General features: G+C 41.2%; 2 protein-coding genes across 2 annotated transcripts; one reads left to right on the forward strand and one right to left on the reverse strand.

Moving 5' to 3' along the window:
• The first annotated feature begins 413 nt into the window (after positions 1–413).
• On the forward strand, positions 414–8091 carry aurka (aurora kinase A). The gene is made up of 9 exons (XM_040008035.1): positions 414–951; positions 1389–1454; positions 2746–3085; positions 3172–3214; positions 3315–3506; positions 6015–6153; positions 6337–6485; positions 6627–6801; positions 6888–8091. The coding sequence occupies exons 2-9, from the start codon at positions 1392–1394 to the stop codon at positions 7068–7070; spliced, it is 1284 nt and encodes a 427-aa protein (XP_039863969.1). The 5' UTR covers positions 414–951; positions 1389–1391; the 3' UTR covers positions 7071–8091.
• A 1128-nt stretch (positions 8092–9219) lies between these two features.
• slc32a1 (solute carrier family 32 member 1) lies at positions 9220–13892 on the reverse strand. The gene is made up of 2 exons (XM_040008025.1): positions 12849–13892; positions 9220–11702 (listed from the first exon to the last, which is right to left on the reverse strand). The coding sequence occupies exons 1-2, from the start codon at positions 13239–13241 to the stop codon at positions 10515–10517; spliced, it is 1581 nt and encodes a 526-aa protein (XP_039863959.1). The 5' UTR covers positions 13242–13892; the 3' UTR covers positions 9220–10514.
• Between the last annotated feature and the right edge of the window lie 13175 nt (positions 13893–27067).

The following is a 27067-nucleotide window of genomic DNA, read 5'->3' on the forward strand; positions in this document are numbered from 1 at the left end:
AAACAAAAAGAAACATAAAATAAATAAAAGGCTTTATTTGTTTGTGTTATTTAGACAACACAAACAAATAAAAAGGAGGGCTCTAAACTCGCTTTATAATTCGCAGTTGATTATGTAAATTGCATTTTTTATTTACTTAAGCATTGCATTTATTCCTTATATTTGTTGCTGATTTAACTTTTTTCTTTTTAAAGAAAGTCGTTCAATAATAATTATAATAATATAAAGACAAATAAATGCGTTTTGTAATTTCTGATCTACTGGGAATCAAAAATAATAAATTTAAATAGATTTCAAAAGCGATATCATTGATAGTAATAAAAAGAAAGAAAATACTATGAAACTATGAATAACTCTTGTTTTTTTGAGTTTATATTTGGGAAGAAACTTTTTTTTCAAGCAGCTGAAGTAATAATAAAATCATTAAGTGTAATAGCATGTGGTATGGAAGAGTTCCTGTACTGACAGTGTCTGTGGACTGCCCCCTAGTGTTTTGGAAGATTCACTTCGACGTTAGTACGTCACTCTCCACCGGCCGCCGCGATAGCCTCAGCCAATGGAGAGTGAGTACTGAGCATTCCCTCAGCCAATAGCAGCCTGTGTTGTATTTAAAGGTTTTAAACCGAGGGCCGTTTGAAATTAAACAAGCAGTGTTCGGAGAGTTAGCCAATCTCAGTCAGTCTCTGTACTGCTACAGCTTTGTGTTTGGACTTTATTGTTTTATTAGCACTCATGTAGTGTTTTTCAGAAAAAAGAAGTGATACTAAGGTAGACTCGTCGTAACGTCTTCGTGGATAGTCCTTATGTTTGTAGCGAGCCACAAACGCCAGCTGTGGTCTACTGGCCGACGTAGCTGTTAGCTAGCCTCCCTTGGAGCTGTTTTCGACCTGTTTATGTTCTAGAAAAATTATCGTTTAGCGTTGAATCGGGTCATTGCAATAATATATTTAGGTAAGTGGTTTTATACAACTAGCTTGTTGCAAAAAGGTGATGTTTAACGTGGTGTTTTGGTGTGGATGCTAATTTAACTTTACCTGATCGGCAACAACGTGACGATGATGGCTACTGTTAATCTTCCTGACAGAATAAACATTGTAAATTGTATATACATTTTTAAACAGTTATTTCAGACATGAATACAAGAGCGTCTGTATCCAAACAGGATTGTTATTGGGTTTGTTTGTTTTTTTTAAGCTAGAAGAAATGTCTGTGAAGGTTCTCGGTCATCGTAGTCTAAGGAGGTTGAAAAGAAAAGCGTCTCTTCCAACCTCCTTGGCTAGAAGAAATGTGACAGACTAAAGAGTTAAACAAACTGCATGTTTTTCTTAATTCCAATCACTTTAACAATTTCTTTGAATAAAACCTGTCTCCGTTTACTTCTTTATTAGATTATGGACTCTACTGCTATGCACAAGATGCCAAAAGGCACGAAACTTCAAAGGCCTGAAATTAAGGTAACTCATCATAAACCCGGAGCTGGTTGAAAATTTTATTAAATGTGTGTTTTTGTTTCTTCTTCTGTTTTTGTTTTGTTTTGGTAAATATCCTTGATTACTGTGTATGTCATTAGATTTGCGCTTCCAAGCATACCAGTGACTTTGGACACTTTTCTATATGGCTTATTAAGAAGATCTAGTGTATATAGAGACTCGGCATATGCATCACCAAAAACGGACCTAAGAGAGAATTTACCCACAAAGCTGGATGGGTGAAAATGAACATGGCCAGAACTAAGCACTTGTATGTGATCATAGGAGTATTGATCCACTGATTAAAACAGAATTGGTGTTTGTTAATTTAGATAACCTTGTCTTTTGAGGTAAAAGATAAATGCTGTTGTTAAAACTTGCTTGTTTGGGTTTCTTTTTTCTTCAGATTAGGGAACTCACAAAGGTAAACAGATTTCAAAGTTTCAGATTTTTAGAGTCCTGACTTTTCAGGTGGCAGTCTGTCACTATTACCCTGACTGCAACTGGTCCAAAATGCTGCAGCTTGACTTTTAACTGGCATGCGCAAGACAGACCACATATCATTTTTAAGGCATTGCATGCGTTTGCACCTTCTTGCTTCCATATAACTTTGCCTACTTCCATTAGATCACTGAGATCTGCTTAGCAGGTTCTCCTAGATTAAAACAGCTGATCAGGTTTTTGCTCCTAAATAGTGGAACAAACTGCATCTGCACATCTGGACCCCTCCAGCATTAGACATTTTCAAAACCTGTTTTCATCATTGGCTTTTAACTCTAATTGGATTACTTTTTCTCAATCCTGCTTTACTCATGTTCTCATTTTTTCTTTTTAAAATCTATTTTATTTTTATTACCTATGTATTTTACCCGTCCAGTTGTACGGGATGGTAGCCAGCAGTTTTTTTTTGTTTTTTTTTTTTAAATGAGCTTATAAATAAACTAAACTGACCATATTGACTACACCACAAAAAGCATTGTTAATCTTGATAATATGAGCAGAATTGATGACCTTAAATTGGACGTTGGCGAGAGCATATGGTTGTCTCAGTCTCTGTTAGCCATGTGACACACCAGCGACCTGTCCAGGATGTGCTCAGTGAGAGACTAGGTTGAATTGGTTGGTTAAGAAAATTTAGAAATGAAATGAATTTCAAATTACAATTTTTTATTTTTTATTTTTTTCAAGGTAAAGCTAATTTATAATACTTTCAAAAAAGTAAAAAGCTTGAAGCTTTTTTTCAATTATTATTATTGTTTATCTTGTTTGTTTGCAGTCAACCAGTGATGGGCCCAAGCGGATTCCTGTATTGCAGCAGTCACAGCCCATTCAGAAGGCTGTAGTCACACCAACCCCGCATCAGCGAGTTCTAGGTGTATCAAATGGACCTCAGCGCGTTCAGAGGCCTATGAGTCACCAGAAACCAGTGTCAAACCTGCCCGCTACTGTCAAGTCGACACACCCTGCTGATCAGAATGTGAACCCCGCTACTCAGAATGTAAATGCAGCAACACAGCTCAAACCCAGCACCCAGCAAAAGCAGCTGAAAACGCAAGCTCCTAAACCAAACCTGACCAAACCCCAGTTGGAACCACAAAAGCCAGAGAAGCCACAGGGTAAGTGTAATACTAAACTGGGAAAACAATGGTGTTTGTGTCTGTGTTTTGGGTGCTAAAATGTATCCTCCTCTTTCTTTGTCCAGACAAACCTGCCAAGAACGATCATGCACAAACCTCTACATCAAAGTACGTTTAAGAGTGGTTCCTTGTCTCATCCATATACTTTTATGACAGGTTAAAGTTTATGTCGCTCTTGCTGTAACCGTGTGCTGTTCTGCTCACACAGGACACGATGGAGTCTGGAAAATTTTGACATTGGTCGTCCTTTGGGAAAGGGGAAGTTCGGGAACGTCTACCTCGCCAGGGAGCGACAGACTAAGTTCATCCTGGCCCTGAAGGTGCTCTTCAAAAAGCAGCTGGAGAAGGCTGGGGTGGAGCACCAGCTGAGGAGAGAAGTGGAGATCCAGTCTCACCTCAGGTAACGTCTGTCGAATTATATTTTACTGTTAATTGTAATTAACTACTCCCCAGACTAGCGTTTCTCAAACTGTGGTGAGTAGACAATATAAAGCGCCTTGAGGCGACTTTTGTTGTGATTTGGCGCTATATAAATAAAATTGAATTGAAAAAATTGAATAGACCCACTGCAGGCGAGCTACAGATGAGGGAAAAGAGATGGGGTCAAACTGAAGTGACTGATTATTGTAGGGAAAGTAAGCAAAAATGACTTTGGTAGTCAGCACAACAGCATTATTCTACTGAAATTATCTTGGATCCTTGTCTGATTTTTCAAAACTGTCTTGAGTAGGAGTGAGTTTTAAAAAATCTATTTTCTGGTCCAAAATATTTTAATATGTTCCCTCTTACTTTGGCTGTTTTGCTTCCACCACAACAAAATCACACTTCCTGCACAGTACTTCAAGACTGTGTACTTCAAGACCAGTTTACCATCAAAAATCTCAATTTTCTGCATTATTCCCTTGCACCAGTCTACAGTTGTGTACAGCGTTGTTAGCCGCTGTTGTTTTGTTTTTTCCCAAAAATTACCTCTGACTAGATATTTCTGCTGTTCCATATCGCAGAAATTTCAGCTTTTACAAATTCTGCCAAATTGCAAAATTTGTATGTTGATTCATGGTTTTCTTGTTTTTAATGTACTGTGACTATTTTAATATTTGCAGTAGATCACATGTGAAAATGTCCGCTTGTGCTATGTGCATGCTTTTACACATGAATTAAGCAGAAGGGACTGCACTCGCCGGGAAGTTGTGTTTCTTTGTTTGTTTTTGTTTTGTTTTTTTTCCACTAAATGGAGACTTGTAGTTAACAACTAGTTCCAGCAGTGGCTTTCTGCTATAAAAAGCCAGGCCAGGAAATTCTCCTTCATATTTTTGTGATTAATCATTAGCTATTTTGACACAAAGGCATCAGCTGTGAGGCTTGCACTTCTGATGAAGTTTCACAGGTGTCAGCTTTGTTTTTATACCTAGATAATTTACACTGAGTTTGAAAATTTCTCTGCAATTTACAAGTAATTTGAATGAAATATTTTTAATTTACCATTTTTAGAGCATTCTTTGGACAGTACGAATCAAAGATAAATGATTATAATATTTCTGACTCTAAGTTGAATTGAATTGAATGGAGTCGGGACCTTGTGAATCAGAATAGAATCAGTTGTAGATGTTGGTGACGATGCCCAGTCCTGGTCTTGAGTCTCATACAAATGGTATAAAACAGTCATAGATTCCAGGTCAGAAAAATTAAGCAGATGTAGAAGTACCTACAAACCCTGCACTCCTGAAGGCCAGCAGACTGTGATGGATGTGGTTGCAAAAAGTCCTTTAGAAGTCTATGGAAAAACAGCTTTCTGACTCCAACTCTTTAAATGCTGCTTCTGAGTTTGTGCACGGGCTCAGACACTCGTTTTGGGTCAAAAATAATAAAGTCTGTTTTTTAAGTCTAGGACACATGTTCCAAAATGGAAGATTATCTGTGGCTTGTGCTCAATGTTCATATTAGATATAACTGCATTGAATTAGTTTCTTCGTAATTGTAATGACTGTAAATGTTTCTGTGGGGTTCTTGCTCAAATATTCAGACCTTTTAAATTTTAAATTTGGGAAAATAAAGTATTAAAATGTCGTTTGAATCTCAATTGCAGGAATTATTTTTTTTTACGACTGGTAAAAATGCAAATAAGTGAGCCAAGAAGAAGTGGGCAGATGAGGTGAACACCTCAAAGTAAACATTATTAGCCCATAACTAATATCTGCTTGGTTTTAGGAATATTTATGTTGCTGATTGATGATTTTAAGTCTTTACGAGCAACAGCGTATGGGTTTTAGAGTTTAACCTGTGAATGCCTTTTGTCTCTTGTATGAATGGGTCCATCGCTTTAATGTGGCTCATCACATATGAAAGTGTGTAAATGTGGTTTGTTCTGTTTGGCTGTGTTGGTATGCTCCTGCTGTACGGCTGGGAAGACCTGTGTTAGTATGATAACTTATCTTTTTGATTATTATATATTTTTTATTTATTTTAATCTGTGGAAATCAGACTCTTCTTCATGTCACTGTCAGACAAATGTTCAGATGCTGTGGGGTTTTCACGTTTATCTAAATGTTAACACTGTCAGGTTTAAAACCTTTTCCCTCAGAGTGATTGGATTTTACTTCAGATATGGAGAACGTCACAGGCACGCTATGGTTTCTGAATCTCAACAAATCTGATCATCAGATGGCGAGTGTGAGACTCTCTGTGGACTTCCATATGCCCAACTTTTTTTTTTTTTTTTTTTTTTTTTTTTTTTTTAATATGACCACATGGATTCATTTACAGAAAAATGGCACTAAAATATGCCAACTACACATTCCCTTCAGTAAAATTACCCCTTACCATAGTAATGAATAGCAGTTTAGTTTGGGGAGTCCATACATATTGGAAATGATTGTCAAAATATCTAATGGTCCTGATTTTCCTACAGGCATCCGAACATCCTGCGACTCTATGGCTACTTCCACGATGCCTCTCGTGTGTACCTCATCCTGGAGTTTGCACCCAGGGGAGAGCTGTACAGCGAGCTCCAGCGCTGTGGGCATTTTCCCGAGAACATAAGCGCCACGGTAAGAGTGCAGAGTTAAGACCTTTTCGTCACTCTTGTTGTTCTATAATCTAAGGAGCTTCCCTAGTTTTACCTTTTATTTGTAGAGAATCCTGTTTCCAGGATGTTTTACGTTCACTTAAAGCATCTCTTCTGTGATGCATGTTGTGTGCTTAATACTTGTGTGCTTAATGTGTTGTTCTAGTACATCATGGAGTTAGCAGATGCCCTCAACTATTGCCACACCAAAAAGGTGATCCACAGGGACATCAAACCAGAGAACCTGTTACTGGGGGCCAATGGGGAGCTCAAGATCGCGGATTTCGGCTGGTCTGTTCACACCCCATCCTCCAGGTATGTTCATGCAACTTTTTCGCTTTTAATCATGTTTAAGTTGAAGGTGAAACTATGGAAATGATTTAGCCTACACAGGTAAGAAATTGTATATCATTAAAGAGAACAAACAATTTTTTTTTTTTTTTCTCTTTTCTTCAGGAGGTCCACTCTGTGTGGGACACTGGACTACTTACCTCCAGAGATGATTGAGGGGAAAACTCATGACGAGAAAGTGGACCTGTGGAGTCTCGGGGTCCTTTGCTACGAGTTCCTGGTTGGAAAACCCCCATTTGAAGCAAAAACCCACGAGGAGACCTACCGCAGGATTTCAAGGGTATGACACCACCACAGTACAGAAATGCTCTAATGCTTCTCTCAAAAGTTGAATATTTATTCCCATTTTCTGTCTTTGACCTCCAGGTGGAGTACTCTTACCCACCACAGGCCACTATCAGTGCTGGAGCTAAAGACTTGGTTGCCAGGCTGCTGAAGCACAACCCTATGCACAGACTGCCCATCCAGGGAGTCCTGTCCCACCCCTGGGTGGTCGAGTACTCGACCAAGAAGCCAACAACCTTAAACGGTGACGAGCCCAGCCAGTGACTGGTCTCTACGTACGACCGCACGTCTGATGGAGACTGTACAAGATAAACACGAGGGTGTAGCTGATGTATGAAAATCTGCTTCTATCTCTGACTTTAAAACCACTTGGTGGAACAGTATTTTGGTTTGCAAATATCTTGAGCCACTTAGCTATATTTGTTATCTTTTTTTTTCTTTTTTCTTTTTAAACTTAATGTTTTCTGTCTTACCTGAACTTTCTTTCTGTGGCATTCTATTGCCTGTAAATATTTTACTGTCTACAGAATTATGAGAGTTTTACTGAGCTTTTCTAAAATGTCGTTACTTGAAATTGAAAAATAAATTATCATCAAAGAATCTCACTCTGGAATTTGTCCAGTGTGTATTTAACAGTTTTTGTGTTTCAGGCTCAGTTATTTTACTCAGTAACCCGTCTTCACACTGACGTTTGAGTGAGGCGCTCTCATCGACTTCATACACCTCCAGCCGTGTCCAGGCTGCACAGGGAGCTGGTAGAAGAATTTGTCATTTATGAAAAGTTCCTGTTTCATTTATTTGTAATGTAAGTGTGACTTGTGGGTCTGTGGTAACTGGATTGGTTAGATATTTGTTTTGAGGGAGTGTGTGTGAGTCCTAAATAAGTGGAATTGACTTTAATTTCAATAAGTCACAGATTAAAACTGCATGTGCCAAATATGAAAAACATGTTAAAGGTTTGCTGACCTGTCTTGACTGTGATGTTTTGTTCTTTCCTGTTGTGAAATTCACACTTTTATTTAGGATTCTCTGACACAGTCTGTAGAGCTTTTCTACTCAATAAGCAACCAACTTTTTACTACATGCTTCCTTCAGTGGGCCTGCAAGCAATTTGGAATTCAGTTATACTTTTGGCCAAAGACCATCTGACAAGCATAATGTAAGAGCTGGGACTGAATCTGTAGATAATTTGCCTCCTGAGCCACAGCTGTGGATGGAGTGCCTCAGCATGGTTATACAGCTTATTTCAAAGTTGTATTTAATAAAGCATCAAGAACAACTGTGACCTGCTGTCTTTTAATGTTTACAGTAAAAATAATGTAGTTTTGTCCCGGAATGGTCACGAAAGAACTCGTGCTATTGTGAAAAGATTTTAAGAAATGGAGTCAATAAGTCTCTCTGCTTCCAGCTCGTATTTGCAGTTTGTGTCCACTAGGGGGCTCCCCTGCCATGTGTCACTGAGATCATCACGGGACGATCACGAGACTCATTTTTAGTAACAAAATTCGTTGTTTTCGTTAATATTTTCAACCCATACATTCCGTAAATTCTGGTTCTATAATGTCATGCTCTCTAGGGTGGCTCACTTAAAATACTGATGCGTGATGGAGTTTTGTTTGTTTTCTATTACACGTTGAAACCAAACTAAGCCTTTTTTTTTTTTTTTTTCTTCATTTTTGTTTTTGTCTGCAGTTAAACCTGTGAAGCATCTCCACCTTTTGAGAGCCGTAAATCACATTCAAGCTAGTGAGCTTTGTAAAACCTGTTTTCTGCAGTAACCCCGCCTTTAAATGCGCACTCATTTTGATGGGTTCCGCGCTATAAGGGAAAATCCATACCTGACTGACTAGTATGGCGCACTTGGTAAAGCTGAAACTTGACAGCTTGAGAGGAGGCGGGATAAAATCAACAGAGTGGATGAACAGGTCGGCCATGAGGCCCTGATGCGTGCCTGCAGCAGAAAATCTGTCGACATTTTATGTGAACACGCAGGAATGTGAGGCCTGGTGGAAAACGTGCGCGCTGTGGATGTCTCTGCAGACTCAGGTCTATGACGGGTGGAGCTGAAACGGTAATCGGATTGTGTAGTAGTGGTAGTAGTAGCTAGTATGACCACATACCCTCCTCTCACTCACTCGCACACACATTATATGGTTATTTTTCTAAGTCACGGGCCTGCGCAGTCTTAACTCTGCGCGTTTAACCTCAGTTTGAATTTAACAAATATGAATGCGACTAACCATCGTTTTCTATCTTTTATTATAGAGAAAAAAAAATACATGTTCTGACCGATTCTCGTTTTACATAAAACCACACACATTTTTACAATATAATTTCACTTATTTCTTTATTCTTTAATATTAATTTTCACGATATATGATAACGACTTTGAGATATACATTCCATCTTTTTGAAACCACAATAACACACTACACATACGGTTTTATAACATTTCCACAGGACCCATTGGATTGCACAGAATGAAAAATGTCTGTATGCACATTTTCCTCTTTAACGATCTCTCTCTTTTAGATTTTCAGACACCGAATTTTTTTTTTTCCCGAGACATGAGATTTTCAAAATTAATTAGAAATAAAAAACGAACAGGCCGCGTGTGCGTGCGTGCATGTGCGTGTTTTCGTTCTATTTCTTATGTGTGTGTATTATTTCATTTAATACTCCCCGTGTTGCTGAGATCTGTGGGGCTGGACGTTATTGCCGATTGAAAAGTGAATTAAAGTAAATATCGAAGAAAAAAAACAAACCAGGCCTATCAACAAAGCGTTACTATTACACGAGGATGAACCGAAATTTAAAGGATTCTTAAATTTCCACTTCCCAGTTTCAATGTATTTGTGTCTAAAATATCATACATTCAATGCATAGTTTGTTTAGCTGCTGTGTACTCTCTGATATTTTGCATTGCCAGAATATTAAATAATCGGGGAAAGTCAATTTTTGCGTATTTCTCAGGAAACTTCACAATTACTTTTTATCGTCTTTACGCCGTCGTGTGTTTCTATCTGTTATTGCCGTTGTCTTATTTTATCTTTTAGATGCACAGGCGTTCGATTTTGGGTTTAACGCCACACTCAAAGCCCGCAGTCAAATTGCGAATCACCTAAAAAAAAAAAGAAGTGGTGTTGCGTGTGTGCGCGCGCGTGTGTTTTAATCCCTTTAAAACATCTTAAACATCATTAAATCACAACAAGTCCGTCCATCACAAACTCGAGCGTTACATGAAGTGAAGTCTCGTGTGGGGAAGCACCACAAGAGCGACGAAAAGGCGAACTGCCCTTTTTGCAATTTTGTTTTAAGGTCGATATTGTAAACGTTCACTCCACTGGAAAATATGTATATGTACTCTTGTTGGCATATTTATACAACATGTATTGTCCGTAGGCTAAAGTGTGTCGTGGATGCATTAGATTCCCTCACTGCCACCAACTCTGTGTGTGTGTGTGTGTGTGTGTGTGTGTGTGTGTGTGTGTGTGTGTGTGTGTGTGTGTGTGTGTAGACTGATGCAAGCACTGTATGAGTGCGAAAATGTCCGCGTGTGCTCTGTGCGCACTTTTACGCATGAATTAAGCAGAAGGGACTGCGCTCGCCAGGAAGTCATGTGTTTTTTAAATTTTATTTTATTTTATTTTATTTTTTTCACTAAATGGAGACTTGCAGTTAACATCTAGTTCCAGCAATGGCTTGCAACTATTCTTGTATGTTATATCTAAAAGCCTCTATGAGCCCCTCCATTGAGTGGATGAAACCAGATATGCTGCATATACCTCCTATTACAAAGATGGCGACATCAAAGAAAACCTGGTGCCATAGCAGCTTTCTCCATAAAAGCTTGAGGTGGAAGAGACTGGGAAGCAGAAAGCAAAGGCCTGCGCCCGTCAGGCTGCCGGTGAGGCCCATGAGGAGGGCGAAATGTGGCACATAGATCGCCATGAGCAGGGTGAACACAACAAGGCTACATCGGAGAGTGAGTCCCCAGGACTTTAGGCGTCCATCGCCTCCGTAGCAATCTGGAAAGTAGGCGCGTCCCCCTTCGTTGAAAAATGTTTTCTCTAATACCTCGACAGCAGCGAAAAACGGCAGCGGATACGACAGCAAAGCTTTGGACACGAGGAAGAGGTTGACGACAGCTCGGATGGTTGGGGGCAGGTTGTCTGTGATGACCTCCTTGGTTTCATCAGCCCAGGTCAGGTAGGCCACCAGGGCGAATAGACCCTTGAGGATGCAGGCAGCGATGTGAGTCCAGTTCATCATGCAGTGAAACTCGCTCGGTTTCTGCATGTTCCCCTCCAGAGACGGCAGGAAGATCTGCGAGGTGTAGCTGAACACAATAATCCCAATGGAGATGGGGAATTTCTTGACATCGATGTAAAACTTCACCTTGTCCCAGGCCCAGTCCCTCGCTCTGGAGAGGCAGTACGCTATAACGAGGACGTTAATGACAAAGTGGGCTAACGTGCAAAGCAAGCTGAACTTGGAGACGGCTTTCAGGTTCTTGAGAAAGGCGCAGGGGAGGAGAGCAGCGGTGGCGATGATGGCCCAGGACTTCTGGGAAATTGGCATGTTGGGGAAGCTGTTGTACATGAGATTACCGCTGACCACCACGTACAGGATGCAAGTCATCACTAGCTCTATGATTTGGGCTACATTCACGATATGGCCACCTAGAGACGGGAATCTGGGCGCGCAGCAAGCGTTGGCAATGTCCACATAAGAATCCCTCACACGGACGAGCTGTCCGTCTTCGTCCTCCTCGTACAGGCAGGCAATGAGGATTTTCCCCGTGTAGCAGCACACCACAGCGGCGAAAATAATGAGAAAGAGTCCGAGGTATCCTCCGTGCAGGATGGCGTAGGGCAGGCCCAGAACGAACATCCCCTACAAACACAGACAAATAAAGCATCGCTAATATTAGGCTGTGCGCTATATTAAGTTGTTAAATGAAAAGTATTAATTTAATCATTAATTATTTTCTTATCATAGTATTTTTTATTCGTGTAACTAGATGATGTTTTAATGTGTGCTTTGAGGCTGCTCTGCCCGACCCTTCAGTGAATCTCACTCCCCTTTTCATGTTGTGGGTTTTCCACTTGGCTTTGAGCTCATCTGCCCGCTTCTGACGTCATCACGAGCTGGAGGAGACACACTCTGACGTCAGGGTGACTGCCGCGACCACAGCCCCGATAAAGCATAAAAAGGATTGCGTCTAGAGGGATTTTTGTCGCATAGCCTCCACACACACGCGCGCACGCGTACACACAGGCTCTCTCGAGTAAATGCTCCACTTTAAAGTGGTGATTTTTTTTTCCCCACATGAAAAAATAAAATAAAAAATAAATACTTTTTCGAAATGCAGCTTTTTGCACACACTGATCTCTGTAATTTGAAATTTCATATTTTTCAGCCGCGTCTTTATGCTTTTTGTCCAAAATGTCACTTGGACTTGATCATAAAACCAATTTTCCTGCATAACTACAGTGTTATTCTTACTTTTAACTTAGCTGGATTTAGATTTTAATATAAACAAAATTATAAAACATTTTTAAAATGCAGGTTTTGGTTTTCTTTTTATTCTAGAGTCTACACAAAAATTCCTCCATCCACTTATTTATTCCCACGCGGAGTATTGTGAGAGCTTTTATCGGGGACGTGCATCAGCTACACAGCACATTACTCCAGACAAAGAATGTGCATGTCGAGAAAAGGAGGGGGGCCAGGGCATCAACTATCCCCCCCCCCTTTATAGCGCATAAACGTCTAAAAAATCTCTGCACTGTTGTGATCAGAGATCATGAGAACGCACTTAAAAGGTTTAAAGAAAGTGGATATTTGCCAGACTTTAATTTAAAAACCAGCCACTTCACAAAGTTGCTTCAAAGGGAAAAGCCTGCTGATTTTTTTTCTTTGTGTATAATTATTTTGATGTGTTCGTAGATATTTATTTATCTCGAATTTCTCATATGCTTCGGAAGCGGCTCAACCATTTGGAACCCAGAACAATCCGTGGAGGGAGTGCGTTTTTACCTGGATTGCGTTCGTGACGTTCCAGCCCGCCTCCCAAGCGGTGATTTTTGGTCTGACTTCGGTCAACTCGTTCGTCGGATCTCCGTCCTTTGAGGCAGAGTGCGGTGGACCGGTGCCGTCCCTCTGGTAGTGGCTGTCCCCATCCAGTGCGCCTCCATCTCCGCTCCCCTCTCCCCCCATTTCATCGGATGTTAAAATGTCCATCTGCATGCCTTGCCGGTGGTCGTAGTCCAGGTCATCGCAGGCGGCGAAACCCAGAGCCTCTTCGTCGGTGGCGGCCTGAAACCCCATCCTGGCGAACATCCCGCTCACCTTTGCCTGGGATTTGTTGGACACAGCCGTGGCTGCATTTGTCAGTTTATTGGAAAGCTTGCTTCTGATTAACGTCGCCATTTTTCGAACCTCTCCGGATTCCGAACTGTCTGCAGCTTAATTAGTGTTTGTCTCCTCCAGTCAGTAAAAAAAATGAGGCTACTTTGGATTGCAGCTCTTGATTCTCTGCATTAGATAAAGCCACGAAGGAAAGCGCAAATGTTGGTTGAAGACACCGTCGGTTTTCAGTTGCTATCTCCACTTTTTAGTCACTGCTCGTCTGCAGCCTGTCGTTATCCCCAGGTTCATGTCACCTTCAGACGTCGCTGCTCCGTTTCTGCATCTTGGCACTGCGCTCTGATGCTCGACGCGTAGCGCACCTTCTCAGTCTCTGAGGCAGTTCAGCGGCGTGCGCAAAAGCTTTACGCACGACAAAAGGCGAGCCACAGGTTCTTGCAGGCCTGTAAGATCGCTTTCTTTTGGGTTATAAGGTGGCAGGCAGCGCTTCCAGGAGTTACTTCTCGTCTTTCAGGTGCCTTTACTGATGCCAATGCGGTACCGTGGAGCCCGGGGGGGAGGCAGGGAGGAGACACGTGTCCTCACCAGCCTGCCAATGCAAAGCACGTCTCCAGCCCTCCCAGTGCCCCACCAGGAGAAAACGGGAGAGATTTGCTGCATTTCTAGGGGAGGTGCTTGCAGTACCCCCACCACCCCCAACCCATAATCTATAATACCTCATCCCAACAACCAATGGCATTCCGGGGGCCTCAAACCTTGCATAACTTTACCCATATAAAAGGAAGCTGAAATTTGACGAAACCCCAAGCTCTCCGGACCAGATTGTATGATGTAGGAATAAAAGGTGTAATTATTTCTTCTTTTATCAAATGTCATTTCTTTTTAAGAAGAAGAGGACGCGGAGCAGCGTAATAGTTAACTTAATTGTTTCTGGGATTACCTGGATCGGGGTTTCAAACATCGCTTTGGGGTTGATTGATTGATCAGGGGATATGATCTCGCGCGTTTTGTCTTTGCTAAAAGGTGGTAAGACGTAGAATTTGAGCTTGTGTTTGAAACCCGCAGCTCATTTAGTGGCTCTATTGCAGGCTGAAGCCTTCATTCAGCATACTCATTCATTCACTCACATTCACTCATTCATGATTTTGCATCTGTGATGTTACAGTCTGACCCGTGGCGATGCTCCCTTTAAGAAAACTATATTTCGCTGCGAGATTTATTCATTAAGAAAATAAAATACGTAGTTTGAACATAAAAAACGTGACAGGGGATTAGTGATATGTCAGCCTGAATTAAACCCAGATGATTGGGTCTGATATTTTATTTGGGTGCCAACAAACTATCTTCTAAACATACCGTAAGTAGAATTAATAAATATCCTCATTTTAACTTTTGGCTGATCTGAGTTCTCCTCATCTTTACAAAAAATGCTTGAAATCCTTCGGCTTTTATTTGTTTTTGTAAATGTAGGTTAAGTGAGGCGGTAACAAAGGCTCAAATTGCTGTAAACGGTTTGTTGACATTGCCTTGTCACTAGCACTTTGTGCGATGTGCACACCATGCTCAGTGTTTCCTCAGGCTGCAGTATCAGAGTTCATCGCCGTAACACAAAGCCGGGGCCTTGCTCGGTACGAGAAAAAAAGCAAAAAAGAAGCCTGAACTAACAGACAGCGTGCTGCATTGCTGTCTGTGTGAGTTCCATTGGGAGAGCATTTACTTGGACCTGAGAATAAATAATGCGGCCTATTAAAAGCTTTCACGTTGGGTTCTTCAATAGCTTGTAACCCGATAAGACCAGAAATGCATCTCCCTAGAAATACAGCTGACTCATCTCCAGTTGGCCATCATACAGCAAACAGCAACCACAAAATCAGACAATATCAAACTGTTTTTTCCCAGTATTTTTTTAACACTCCATAACTATTAAGAGCCATTATATTAAACTATAATTAACCATTTTGCTTCAAATGAAACGCGTGATGTAAACCTTTTAGCAAAATAGCTAGAAAGATGTATTTTTCTTCCCTCTTTAGCAGAATTGAACGGTGTCAAGCCAAATCCCCCGGAGCCAAACTGCATCACGACGACCGCGCTGACTGGCTCAGACTGGAGTGCAGGCCTGCGCTTTATCGGGCCTGTGCATCAGCATTAAAAGCTTAAATCAGTGCGTTTGAATCAGAAAATACGAGGCAAACGCGCCTTTGTGTGCCTTTTTTCCCTTTAAACTTCCAGCTGTGGGAACGAAAATGGCCGCTTTCCCTTGGCCTGAATGAAGGAGTTAATGACAGAGGCTGTTATCAGCGGGCTGCAGCCCTCCTCTGATCTGCGCTCCGCACTGTCTGATGAAGTGTGCTGCGAGATGAAAAGAGCAGCCGTGACACCACCAGCCAGCAGGTTACAGCGGCTGCAGACCTCCCCACGACCTGCTGTACACATAATAATAATAATAATAATAATAATAATAATAATAATAATAATAATAATACATTTGTGGATATTTGGTCTGACTTTGCAGTAAAGTTTGGTTTTATGGTCATGTGATGACGCAAAATCGTGCACAAGGATAACAAACAACTTTCAAACAAATAAGAGCCCCTTTTCTGTCATGTCACATTATTATTATTGTTATTGTTATTATTGTTGTTGTTGTTATTATTGTTATTATTATTAATAAAATGATAAACTGGCAGAATGAGCTGGATTTAAGGGTTTCAACCCGCACTTTTCATACACAGGTACACTGCCAGTATTCGTTGTGTTTGTATCCGAGCACGCTGCTGTGATATCCTTGCAAGAAAGTGATTCCCCCCCCAGTTTATCACCCATCCCGAGAGTCGTCAGAGGGTCAGGGTGCCACGTCCCAGGAGGATCCACATCTCTGTCGACACAGATATGGCCGATCAAAGCTCTTTGTCTAGTTTGCGCTGCTTTTGTATGTTGACTCACATGTTCGAGTCATCTACGTTGCCATTCGGCCTTTTTTGTGGTGGAAGAATCCAAAATTGCATCGTGATCTCAGTTTGTCCTCAGATTCATTTTATTTCAGTATTTCAGCCCACGCACCCCCACCGCATGCACAGCTTTCCCTCCCTCCCATCTCTCTCCTCAGTGTCTCAGCCCCCTCCCGGCCCTACATTTTTTTTCTTTAAAATTTTCGCATTACACACATGGGTGAACTGGCACAAGACCCCCACCCACCCCGCCCCTCCCCATTTCTCGATTCATAAAATAATTTTCGATTGCAGGAAACATTTTCTCTCAGAAAGATCATTCCGAGAACAAGGCCGAACAAATAAATAACCGGATAAACCGGGGCGGCAGTTTGCTTTGGTTGGCCACCATAAACCAGACTATTGGATCAAAAGGAAAATTATACTTAGGCTAATGTTGGGCTTCTGACGTCTTTACGCCGGTGCAGTGTCAAAGATTAACAGTGGTTTTATGTTACCATGGCATCGCTGAATACAATTATAGTCAACTTTTGCTTTTGCAGCGTCTGCAGTTCAGCCATGAATGTTTTCAATGAAACAATAGAAAGATATGGCACTGTGCCACTATTTGTGTGTTTGTGTGTTTGGCGCACGAACCAAGCCGAGCCGACACGAGACAGTGATGCCAACAAAACGCGCACAGGCAGCCGTTTTAATGTGGGGGTTTTTTGGTTAAGATTTCTGGATCCTGTGCCATATTACCTTCCATTTAACCCACGACTGTCCGGCTGCTGCGCCTGCTCAGCGAGGCAGAAAATACCACCCCAACACTCCTCAATTAATAAGGGACGGTGAAATGGCACTCTTCGCTCTCTGGGGATTAGAGCAGGGAAATTAGCCCACATCAGGCTAATCAGGGGACCTCAGAGTCCATTAACATTTGCATCACAATCACAGGTAGCGCTCTGCCTGTGCTATCGACTGGATTGTGTGTTGTCTGCTGTGAATCGTTTGGAAAGCAGAGAGAAAAGAACATTTCTCTGCGCCACGTGAACCACGCATCACTTTCAGCCGAGTGTTTTTGTCTTTTTTATATATATTACTGCAGGATTTGGGTTCAGGGAACTTTATTATAAGTTATACCTGAAATCTAAACTTTAGATTAGGCCAGAAAAAAGCGTGAGATTAACTTTATGGGTATTACCGCTTAAACCTCGCATTACAAAAAAACACTTAAGTCAAACTGACACCAGCAGTCAGCACAGCTGAGAGTCCAGACAGGTGTCCCTCAAAGTGGGCTACCGGTGCCTTCTGTAGGAGGAGGTCCTCGTCAAAATGTGTTCATATGAATGCGTAATTTTGCCGGATCAGCCACGTCGTCTGTGCGTAATTTCCCTAGTTTAAACATTTTAATTACAAATCAAGCATTTAAAGCTTGTATAGATATGCAGAGTAGAGCTCACATTATCATATTTTTTCTGACCTCACTGTGCTGCAGCCGAGCCGTTAGACAACCACAGCCGCCGCCCACTTCCACGAAGAGTAATCCAGGTGGCCTGCAGTGGTAAACCACTAAGAGCCTTTTCATTACTCCTAATGCGCCTGTTTAATGGCTTATTATGGGCTCCCGTGAGACTTCCACATTGATGGGTTTGTATTAGTCCTGCTTGGTGGCTTCTGTCTGCACGAGAACAATGACAAATAGCAAGAGGAATTCTTCTACTCTATCTATCTATCTATCTATCTATCTATCTATCTATCTATCTATCTATCTATCTATCTATCTATCTATATATATATATCATTAATATAAACTGAAAGCATTGGTGAGTGTACTCCTTCTCCTCCTGCTTGTGTATTTGATATAAAACGCTCCCCAGACGCTGTTTTGCTGTTAACCCACGGTGACTCCGCTCTCTCCATCACCTTCTGACGTCCCCCTTGCTGGATCGGCTCGGGTTCACTCTCCTGCTGTGACACATTAACATTGTAATTGCCTTTTTTTGAGCACAATAAACGGAGCCAGTCCGCGGGGACCTGCACGGCCCGGGGCTGGCACAAAGCTATACCATCGATTTTTCACACACTGCCAGCATAAAAAAAAAAAAAAAAAAAAAATCTCAGCCATCACCAGACACAGTTCTGACCTGGGCATGCGTGTTTTTCTCTCAGCTCAAATGATGTAGGGTATCTGGTGTATATCTGACACTTGAGATCATGTATTTTGCCCTCGGGTAAAATACATGAGTAGTCTATTAACAGAGCTAATTATTATTTTAAAATGCTCCATTAATCAGTTAAAAATGATTCTAGCCATTCGTTTCCATTTTTGTCAGACATAATGTTTGTATGAAAGTGAATAGCACAGCAAGAACCATAAATATCTATCTCACCTAATCTCCAACCTCCAACACAGTTAGAACTCCTATTCGTGTGTGTTTGTTGTCTAACAGTGTGTGTGTGTGTGGTCTTGTCACCCAGAGTCAAGTCAATAAAGGAGCAGACCTCAGTGGCTGCTTAACGGATGTGTAACAGTTTTGTTCTCATTAAAGTTTTATGCCATGAAAGCAGCGACATCTTGTCGCTCTCACAGGGATTCCCACGCTTGAATCAGGCTGCACTTTGACTGAGAGAGCTGAAAGGCTCACACGTGTTTCATACTGAAGCACAACACACTCCCTGAGGGAGAGCCTGATAAGCTCAGTGCATGTCAAGCTTTCTGTTCATCTTTTAAAGCACTTATAATGTACATGGCTTCATGTAGCCACCTTATAGAAAAACAGGGTATCTGGTTTAAGAGTCTCACCTTCTGATGTCAGAGATGGGATCTGGTGGCTTGGAGGGATACAGCTGGTGTCCACTTGTCTTACTGGAGGAAAGATTCACTCACAATCAATAGTTATTCTAAATGATCATTTTTATCCCATGGTCTCTGTTTATATAAAAAAGTGGTCACTGAATGGTTTGATGAGTAAAAAATATGTGAAGCGTATCACCAGATCTCAACCCAGCTAAACACCTATTGATAAGCGTATTAGTCGTCTCAACCATCATCACCAAAAGACCAAATCAGGGAACATCTGTGGTGTTCACTTCTTCCTTTGATTTGCAGAAACGTAAATAATTATAGCTGTTCTGGTGGTTTACTAAGACACTTTATGTTGGCTTTTTATTGAAATTGTCACATTATTATATAAAAATACATTAAATATGAACTATAGCATGGCTACCTTAGCATAAACACTATTTAAACGCAGTCTGAATGTCCAACCAACCCTCTAAACTTTGTTACTTAGTTATGTACTCAGTGAACTTTAGGTGTGAACCAATCTAAACAAATATTGGCATATAAAAATACAAATCATATCTGAGCAGGCTTTGGTCGTGTGCAGGTTCAACACTTTATATGGAGAAGAAAACAGAAATTAAATTAAATTTATTGGCTGGAGACAGTCTTTATTTTTTTATTAGAATTTTAAAACTTACCTTCTTCCATGATGATTACTCGCTATAACAGAAATTCCTCCAAATAGCCAATACCTGAATGTTAAGGCATAGTTTAAAGTTGGTTATTGTGTGTGGTCACTACTCCTGGTGCTAGCCAGGCTTTGATTTGGTTCAGCTTGTAACCTGGCTAAGGTGGCTTAGGTGGGGTTGCTGGGTAGAAGATGCAATTGTACAAAAAGTTTTCTTCCATTTTAATTATATATCAGAATCGGAATCGTGTTTATTGGCCAAGTATATGTGCAGACACATACAAGGAATTTGGTTCTTAGAAAGGAGATGGCGAGAAACTGTTCCTATGTCGGGTGGTCCTGGTCTGCAGGCTTCTGTACCGTCTGCCAGAAGAACACAAGTTCAGATATTTCCAAATTATACAGAGGGAGATGCTGCAATGGCGTGAAAAGAAGAGACTTTCTAAAGAAACTGCAAAAACCCCACACAAACAAACAAACAAACAACACAAACTCACACCAGCACTGATGTGGAAGTTCTAACTGAGTGGCGACACCTATCATGTCACAGGACATCTCTGAGTTTTCTCTTGAAAGCCTCATCTTTAAAAGCTGTTAGCATCTCCCGCTGTATAATGTAAGAATCTCTAAGGTGTCACTGAAATGGCGGGAAAGTGCAACACAGTCGTGCCAGCAGCTGTGAAGTCACTTGTGACAGCATAGAGTACACGTTACTTTTAAACCAGCTGTAAATTAACAGATAGTTTGCTCATAGGTTCCCTTATCAAGTATGCGCAGGAAGCTTTTGATAGTTTCTCTGATGTCAATATTTATGCTAAACTAAGCTAAGATATGCTAACTACAGATTCCTGTTTATCACACAGACAGCATCACCAGGTCACTTGTTTAACTGTGGGTACAGAGATCATAAGAGTACTTTTCAGATTTTGATTTCGTTATCAAAATATGTTACACACACAAAAAAGCACAAGTAAGGCTGTAGCTGACATAATATTTCCTTCCCAATAATGCTATTTTTGATTAACATTCTCTAAAGTCATGTATGTTATTTTAGTTAAACATTATCGCTAAAAAGTTGTTGGACCCAGATGGACTCAAAATGTTTATTCAAGGTGTACTTCAATCAGATTTTCACAACCCATATACCTTCTTCTGGTTCCATGACTAGATTTGACTTCCTGAGACATAGGTTTCTTTCTCATTTTTGTACCCTACCTTCCACCTTTTTCAGTTTTCAAGCCTCTCATTAGTACCCAGGGCTTTGCCGAGCTCAAGAGCTGCTGCTAGGCCTTTCACTAAACCGTAGTCGCAGGCAAAAAGCTAACTTTACTCCATCTGCCATTCAAGAAACACTGTCCATCTAACAGAGGATGTGATCTCTTCTAGTAATTAATGTAACCATAGTTTATTCAGTACAGAAGCATCTTAAAATCAGCTAAGATTGTACAGAAGAAAAACATAAATTGTAGGTTTTGTATCCATAAGCAAAAAAAACGAACAAAAAAACCCCCACTGGAATATTTTGTTATTTCTTTTGTCCTGAAGTTATTTGCATTTGCTAACCTTTATGTTTTAAAAAAAATATGCCAAGTGCTTCTTCTGATAGCGTAAATTGCTATATTTCTTTTAACAAGAGACTGGATCAAAAGATTAGATGAAACAAATTCAGGTGAGTGATACAGGGAATCCCTTATTTTTAAATTAGCAGCGATGCTTTGTTTATTCTAATGCATCCCAGTGTTTTTATTAGCGTAACCCCTCCATTTCCTCTCCCATCCACTCTGAATGAGTCATTGAAATGCACATCTTGTTTGCAATTGACTACATTCACAACCTGCTGAAAGCTTTTTGTTCAGCCCCTGTGATGTCGGCAGGCCTTCAAACAGCTTTGATTTAATTGAAACTCGCCGTGCTCGTGGAGAGTGCTTGCAGTCTAATAGAGGCAACCGCTGGCCATGTTGCATACAGGTTTAGGAACAAAAACCATGTATGCTTTTGAAAATGGGTTTTTCCCCTCCGTGTCCTCCCCTCCCCCAGCAGTCGAACCGTGCAGCCACTCTGGGCTGTCATTAACTGCTATTGTCAGCAGCACAATCAAGTGCAGGAGCAAAAAAAAAAAAAATACTCCAGCACTTATCATGAGCTCAGCCACAGGAGTCACGCACATACAGGAACACACAAAAATGCACAACACACAGCAGGAGAATGGGTGTTACTATTGATTTCTGCGCTGATGTGCGAGACATTGCACAAATACTGAGGCCGGGCTACAAAAGGTGTTTTGTCTTTCGAGAGCTATGATTGTTCTGCGACACCAGGCCAATGACTGAGCTATGTTTAGACTTTAGGTCAGTAAAGCTGTGGACTGCTTCAATCTTCAGTCCGATCTCCGCCACTTTCACCTTCTTATAGAGATAAGTGGCAGCTTAAATATTTTTAAAAAACAATCGCAAATTCAAGAAAGCTCCAAATAGCCCAGAGTTCAGACTGCTCTAAATTTAGTTTTCTACCCTTGGATCTGTATCATGTCAGTGAGAGCGGCCATGCTTAATATGGCCATCTGTGTATGGGAACACACCAGCCCCACCCCTCTGCTATTTAAACCTTCTGTTTGCAAAGGTCAGCCAATGAGGAGAAAGTTGGTTTAAGGTGGAGCTAAAGCATCTTGTTTCAAACAGAGGATGAATTTCAGGCCTGCAGAAGATGAATAAGGATTGTTGTGAAATGTGAATTATGCTAAGCTACACAAGTAGAGTCTAGTAGGAATGAACGTTTTTGATATGTTAAATATCTTCTAATTTCCAGCTGATGCTAGCCTCGAAAAATTCAGCAACATTTGCAAAAACTTACCGTGCACAACTGTCTAATCTAACACTTGTTTAGTGTTTTTGTGGTATTTTCTGTCAGTAAGCAACTGAAATATATAAAATCAAAGGTTTGTTTATTCAAATATAATAATCCAGTATACAGGCTGTCTCTGGGTCCTAAAAACTGGCTTTAAATCAAAGTTCTTAAAGTAAAAAAAAATAGCTATGATTGGGCAGGATTTAAGATGATTCAGATAATCTGCTCTTCATGACTCTTTGGGTGTCATCCGATCAGATTTTAAATGTGACAGTGACCAAAGCAGTCAAGGCAGTGCAAAAATAACGTAAAAAACGTTGATTTATCGATTTAAACATCATTTAATGTAAGCAGCTGACTGAGAGTGCAATCAAAAGACTGTAAAAACGGTACCGATCCGCAAGTCACTCAAGTATGTTTCTGTTATTCCCTCGAGTCCATCTTTCATTCACTTTCATCGACACGCAGAGGTTAATCTCTCCAGTTGGTTTCTGCCTTACTTGTTCTATAGTGAGCTGCATCCCCGAGGGTGACTGCAGTAACACATCTCATACAAACCTGTCAATAAGCCCAACTTCTCCGACCCCGCTTCACGCTGACCCTCAGGCTCCCTCGTCCTGTGTCTCTACATTTCACCGCCGATTGCTTTTTGATCTCCCTCTTGTCCTGTTTGAGCAGAACATAAAGGAGCACATGCACGACTGCAGAGGGCAAATAGACACAGAACGTGGAGAACCATTCTAAGGTATTGAATAGCCTATAATATGTGAAATTGTGTGCTTGTTCTGTGTCTATTTACCCTCTGCAGTCGTGCATGTAATACTATCTTTTCTCTTGGTTGGTTTACATTCCCAAATTCCTTAACCTTTGTGTTTTGACAGCAACACAAATCAGGTCCTGTCAGCAGTCTCTCTCCCTGCCGTCTGACCACGGCTTCTTGTTTTCATGTGAAGTGGACATTTTGTTCATGTCTAACAAACACGATGTTACGATCCCAGGTTTTTGTTGTGTATGTTTTGCATCTGAACCCTTTAATGCCCAGTGTATCATATTTCAGATATTTGAGTTTTTAAGAGCGCTACATCATCAGTGTGATTTTTTCCCCCACCTGAAAAACATCAATAAATAGCACGATACATTTTAAAGCAACAAACTGTAAGCAAATGTAATCCGGCTACACATGCATTCGCTTCTGCTTATCCTTTTCAGGGTCACGGAGGGCGCTGGAGTGCTAAATTTTCAAAGAAATTGAATTTTATGGTGATTATTTAATGGTTTAGGCTTTAAAGGGTTAATCCCAAATTCGTTGACGTTGTGTGTCTTTGTATATCTAGTTTCTCCAGCATTCTGGATAACCCCGTCTCTGTTGTCATTTTTAAGGTTAGCCTTCATGTGAAGGCTAACTAGACTAGATTGGAGCCAAACTAGACTTCCCTTTTGGTCCGTGAAGACATTTCAGCTCTCATACCAAAGGCTTCTCTGTCCTATTCATTTATATAGCACCGATTTACAACAGGGGGCAGCACGGTGGCATGGTGGTTAGCACTGTTGCCGCACAGCAAGAAGACCCTGAGTTCATCATTCTGGGGTCTTTCTGTGTGGAGTTTGCTGTGTCCTCCCCGTGTTTGCGTGGGTTCCCTCCGGGTACTCCGGCTTCCTCCCACCGTCCAAAGACATGCAGTTTGTGGGGATAGGTTAATTGATTAATCCAAATTGTCCATTGGTGTGAGTGTGAGCGCAAATGGTTGTCTGTCCCTGTGTGTTAGCCCTGCAACAGACTGGCGACTAGTCCAGGGTGTACCCCACCTCTCGCCCTATGATAGCTGGGATAGGCTCCAGCGCCCCCCGCGACCTTGAAAAGGACAAGGGGAAGCGAATGGATGGATTTACAACAGGAGTCACCTTAAGGTGCTTTACATTGAAAGATACCCCAAAAATCACAGGACCCTCTATGAAGCACTAGGCAACAGCGGGAAGGAAAAACTCCCTTTTAACAGGAAGAAACGACCAGCAGAACCAGGCTTGGGGAGGGGCGACCATCTGCTGTGAGAAGGTGAGAGGAAGGAGACAGGACAAAAGACACCGTCTGGAAGAGAGCCAGAGATTATTAATAACTAATTATTATTAAACACATAGTGAGTGAAAAGAGGTGATTGAAGAAGAAACACTCAATGGATTATGGGAAGGCCCCGAGCAGCCAGCGTAACTAAGAGAGGATACAGGGTCACCTGATCCAGCCCCAACTATTTTTTTTAAAAAGTTTTAAAAGTTTTTTAAAGTTTTAAGTTTAATCTTAAAAGAAGCGAATGTGTTTGTTCCCCCAATCCAAACCCTTGAGCTGGTTCCACAGAAGAGGGGCCCAAAAGCTGAAGGCTCAGCCTCCCATTCTACTTTTAAACACTCTAAGAACCACAGATAAACCAGTCTGAGAGTGAAGTGCTCTACTGGGATGATACTATGAGGCCTTTAAGATACGATGGGGTCTGATTACTCAGGATTTTCTATGTGAGGAGTCCATTTAAGTCCAGCCTAGAAGTAATAAATGCATGAACTAGTTTTTCACCATCACTCTGAAATAGGATGCTTCTAATTTTAGGGATATTGCGTAAATGAATGAAGGCAGTCCTACATATTTGTTCATGGTCTCACTGAAAGACATGCCCTAGACTCCAAGATGCTACTGGAGGCAAAGGTAATACCATCCAGATTAAGCATGTAGTCAAAGATTTTTAAGATAGAGTAAAATAACCTCAATTTTATTTCTAACCAGGAAATTAGAGATTCTAAAAACCGATGTTCGAGGTACTGCAAAGTTATTGACCTACATGATTACAGGGTGACATGAGCCCAGGTTACCTCAGCATGTGACCCAAGAGGAAAATGTCACTGGGTTTAAATATCAGATTTTAGAAGAAGCCTCTTCAATGAGATGTGAAATATCTTCAAGAAGTCCAGTTGTCTTCATTTCCATGACAGACACTGTTCATGTGGCAGTGTTAGGTTTTTACTTTCAAGGGTAATGTTCTCATGTGTTTTGTTGTGTTCTTACTTCCTGCTTTGCTTCTTTTCCCCTCATTTGTGGCTTTTTGTCTCTCCCTTGTTAGTTTCATCAGCCAGTGTGAGCATTATCCAATTGTGCTCCAATTGTACTCCAAACCCTAATCCCATGGTTCCTCACATTTCCGGTGCTTAAATATTTGGATTCTTGTTTTGTTTTAGTGACATGATCGTTTTCTTTCTTGGTTATTTTGCTTGTTGTGCATTGTCCTGACTCTATGTCTTGCCGTTTTTGGTCCCTATCCCACTTCCGTGACACACTTCATGCGGCCAAAATAGCTACTAAAAAAGTAGCAGACATTATCTGAGGTAACCACATATTCAGTCACAGGACTGGAAAGTTGAATCCATTTGCATAACCACAAGGACCTGATGCTCCCACATTATTTAATCCTGTGTTTTACATTCCTATAAAAACAAGATCTGGCCATTTATGCAGCAACAGAATTCAGACTATCAGCATGCACCTCTCCCTAATTCAATCTTGAATGTGGCATATCACGGTTCCACCGTTTTTCACCCTCAGGTGGACGTGATACCATCTCGATAGTGCGCTTCTGTTTAGTTGAGATAAACAGCAAACAATATTAAACAGCTCCATATCTGCTCCTTACCCGTTCCCTCTTCTCACACGATCCAGATATGACTCTCACTGCTGACTTATTGCATTTCAATCTCACCACTCTCTGTATTGTCCTCTAATGCCCCCTCACCCCCACCTCTTCTGAATGTATTAGTCTCAACACCACCACCATTAGTGTAGTTGAGCCAGGACCACTTATAGTCAAAAGAAGATTGCCATTTGTGTCTGCACTTATTTATGTTAGATGTTATGGCTTTGCTGGGAGACCTGCATGCCTTTCTGTGTACATATGTAGAAGACTGGATGCAGAAGAGAAACGGACATCAATATCAACAGAAATGGCCCCGTTTAAGAGAGAAACAGTGGAGAAGGAGGAACTATGTGAAGGTGGGTTGCAAAGAGGCTTGCAAATGTGAAACAACTGTGAGCAGGCTTAAGCAGCTTATGTAATGTAGTCAGTCCTTTATGACATTTACTCACTTTATATACAAAAGGGTGTCAGCTCAGCCATCAGCTAAAGTGGACTAGACCTGAAATCAGCTGATCTGCCAGGATTGTGGTTGAACTTCACTTCATGGCCTGGCTGGATTAGCACTATGCTCAATGGTTGTGTGTTCAGCCTGTTTCCAGATCTTCTGTAGCGGCTTTAACACCTTGGTCTGGTAAGTGAAATATATAAATAGTAGTGCTGTCTGCGTTAAAATGTTGTTAAAATGACGTTAACGCCATAACCGCATTAACGCCGCAAATCTCCGTTAGCAAGTTAGGGCGGATCGCCCCATGCGTGGGGCTTGATGGCGCTAACACATTAACGAGCTAACCGTGCTAACGCGTTGATGGGGTGCAGCCCAACACACAGGGCAATCTGTGATTGAAGCAATCTGTGCTGAGTTTATCCTTTATTATATTTATGCGTAAAGCACAGAAAACTCAGTTAATAGAATTGTTAAAAGGTCGAACAGGCTGATTGGTGAGTCACAGCTAGGGACTCTGAACTGG

This window comes from Simochromis diagramma, unplaced genomic scaffold (genome assembly GCF_900408965.1).
Source record: "Simochromis diagramma unplaced genomic scaffold, fSimDia1.1 OVJJ01000320.1, whole genome shotgun sequence".
Classification (NCBI taxonomy): domain Eukaryota; kingdom Metazoa; phylum Chordata; class Actinopteri; order Cichliformes; family Cichlidae; genus Simochromis; species Simochromis diagramma.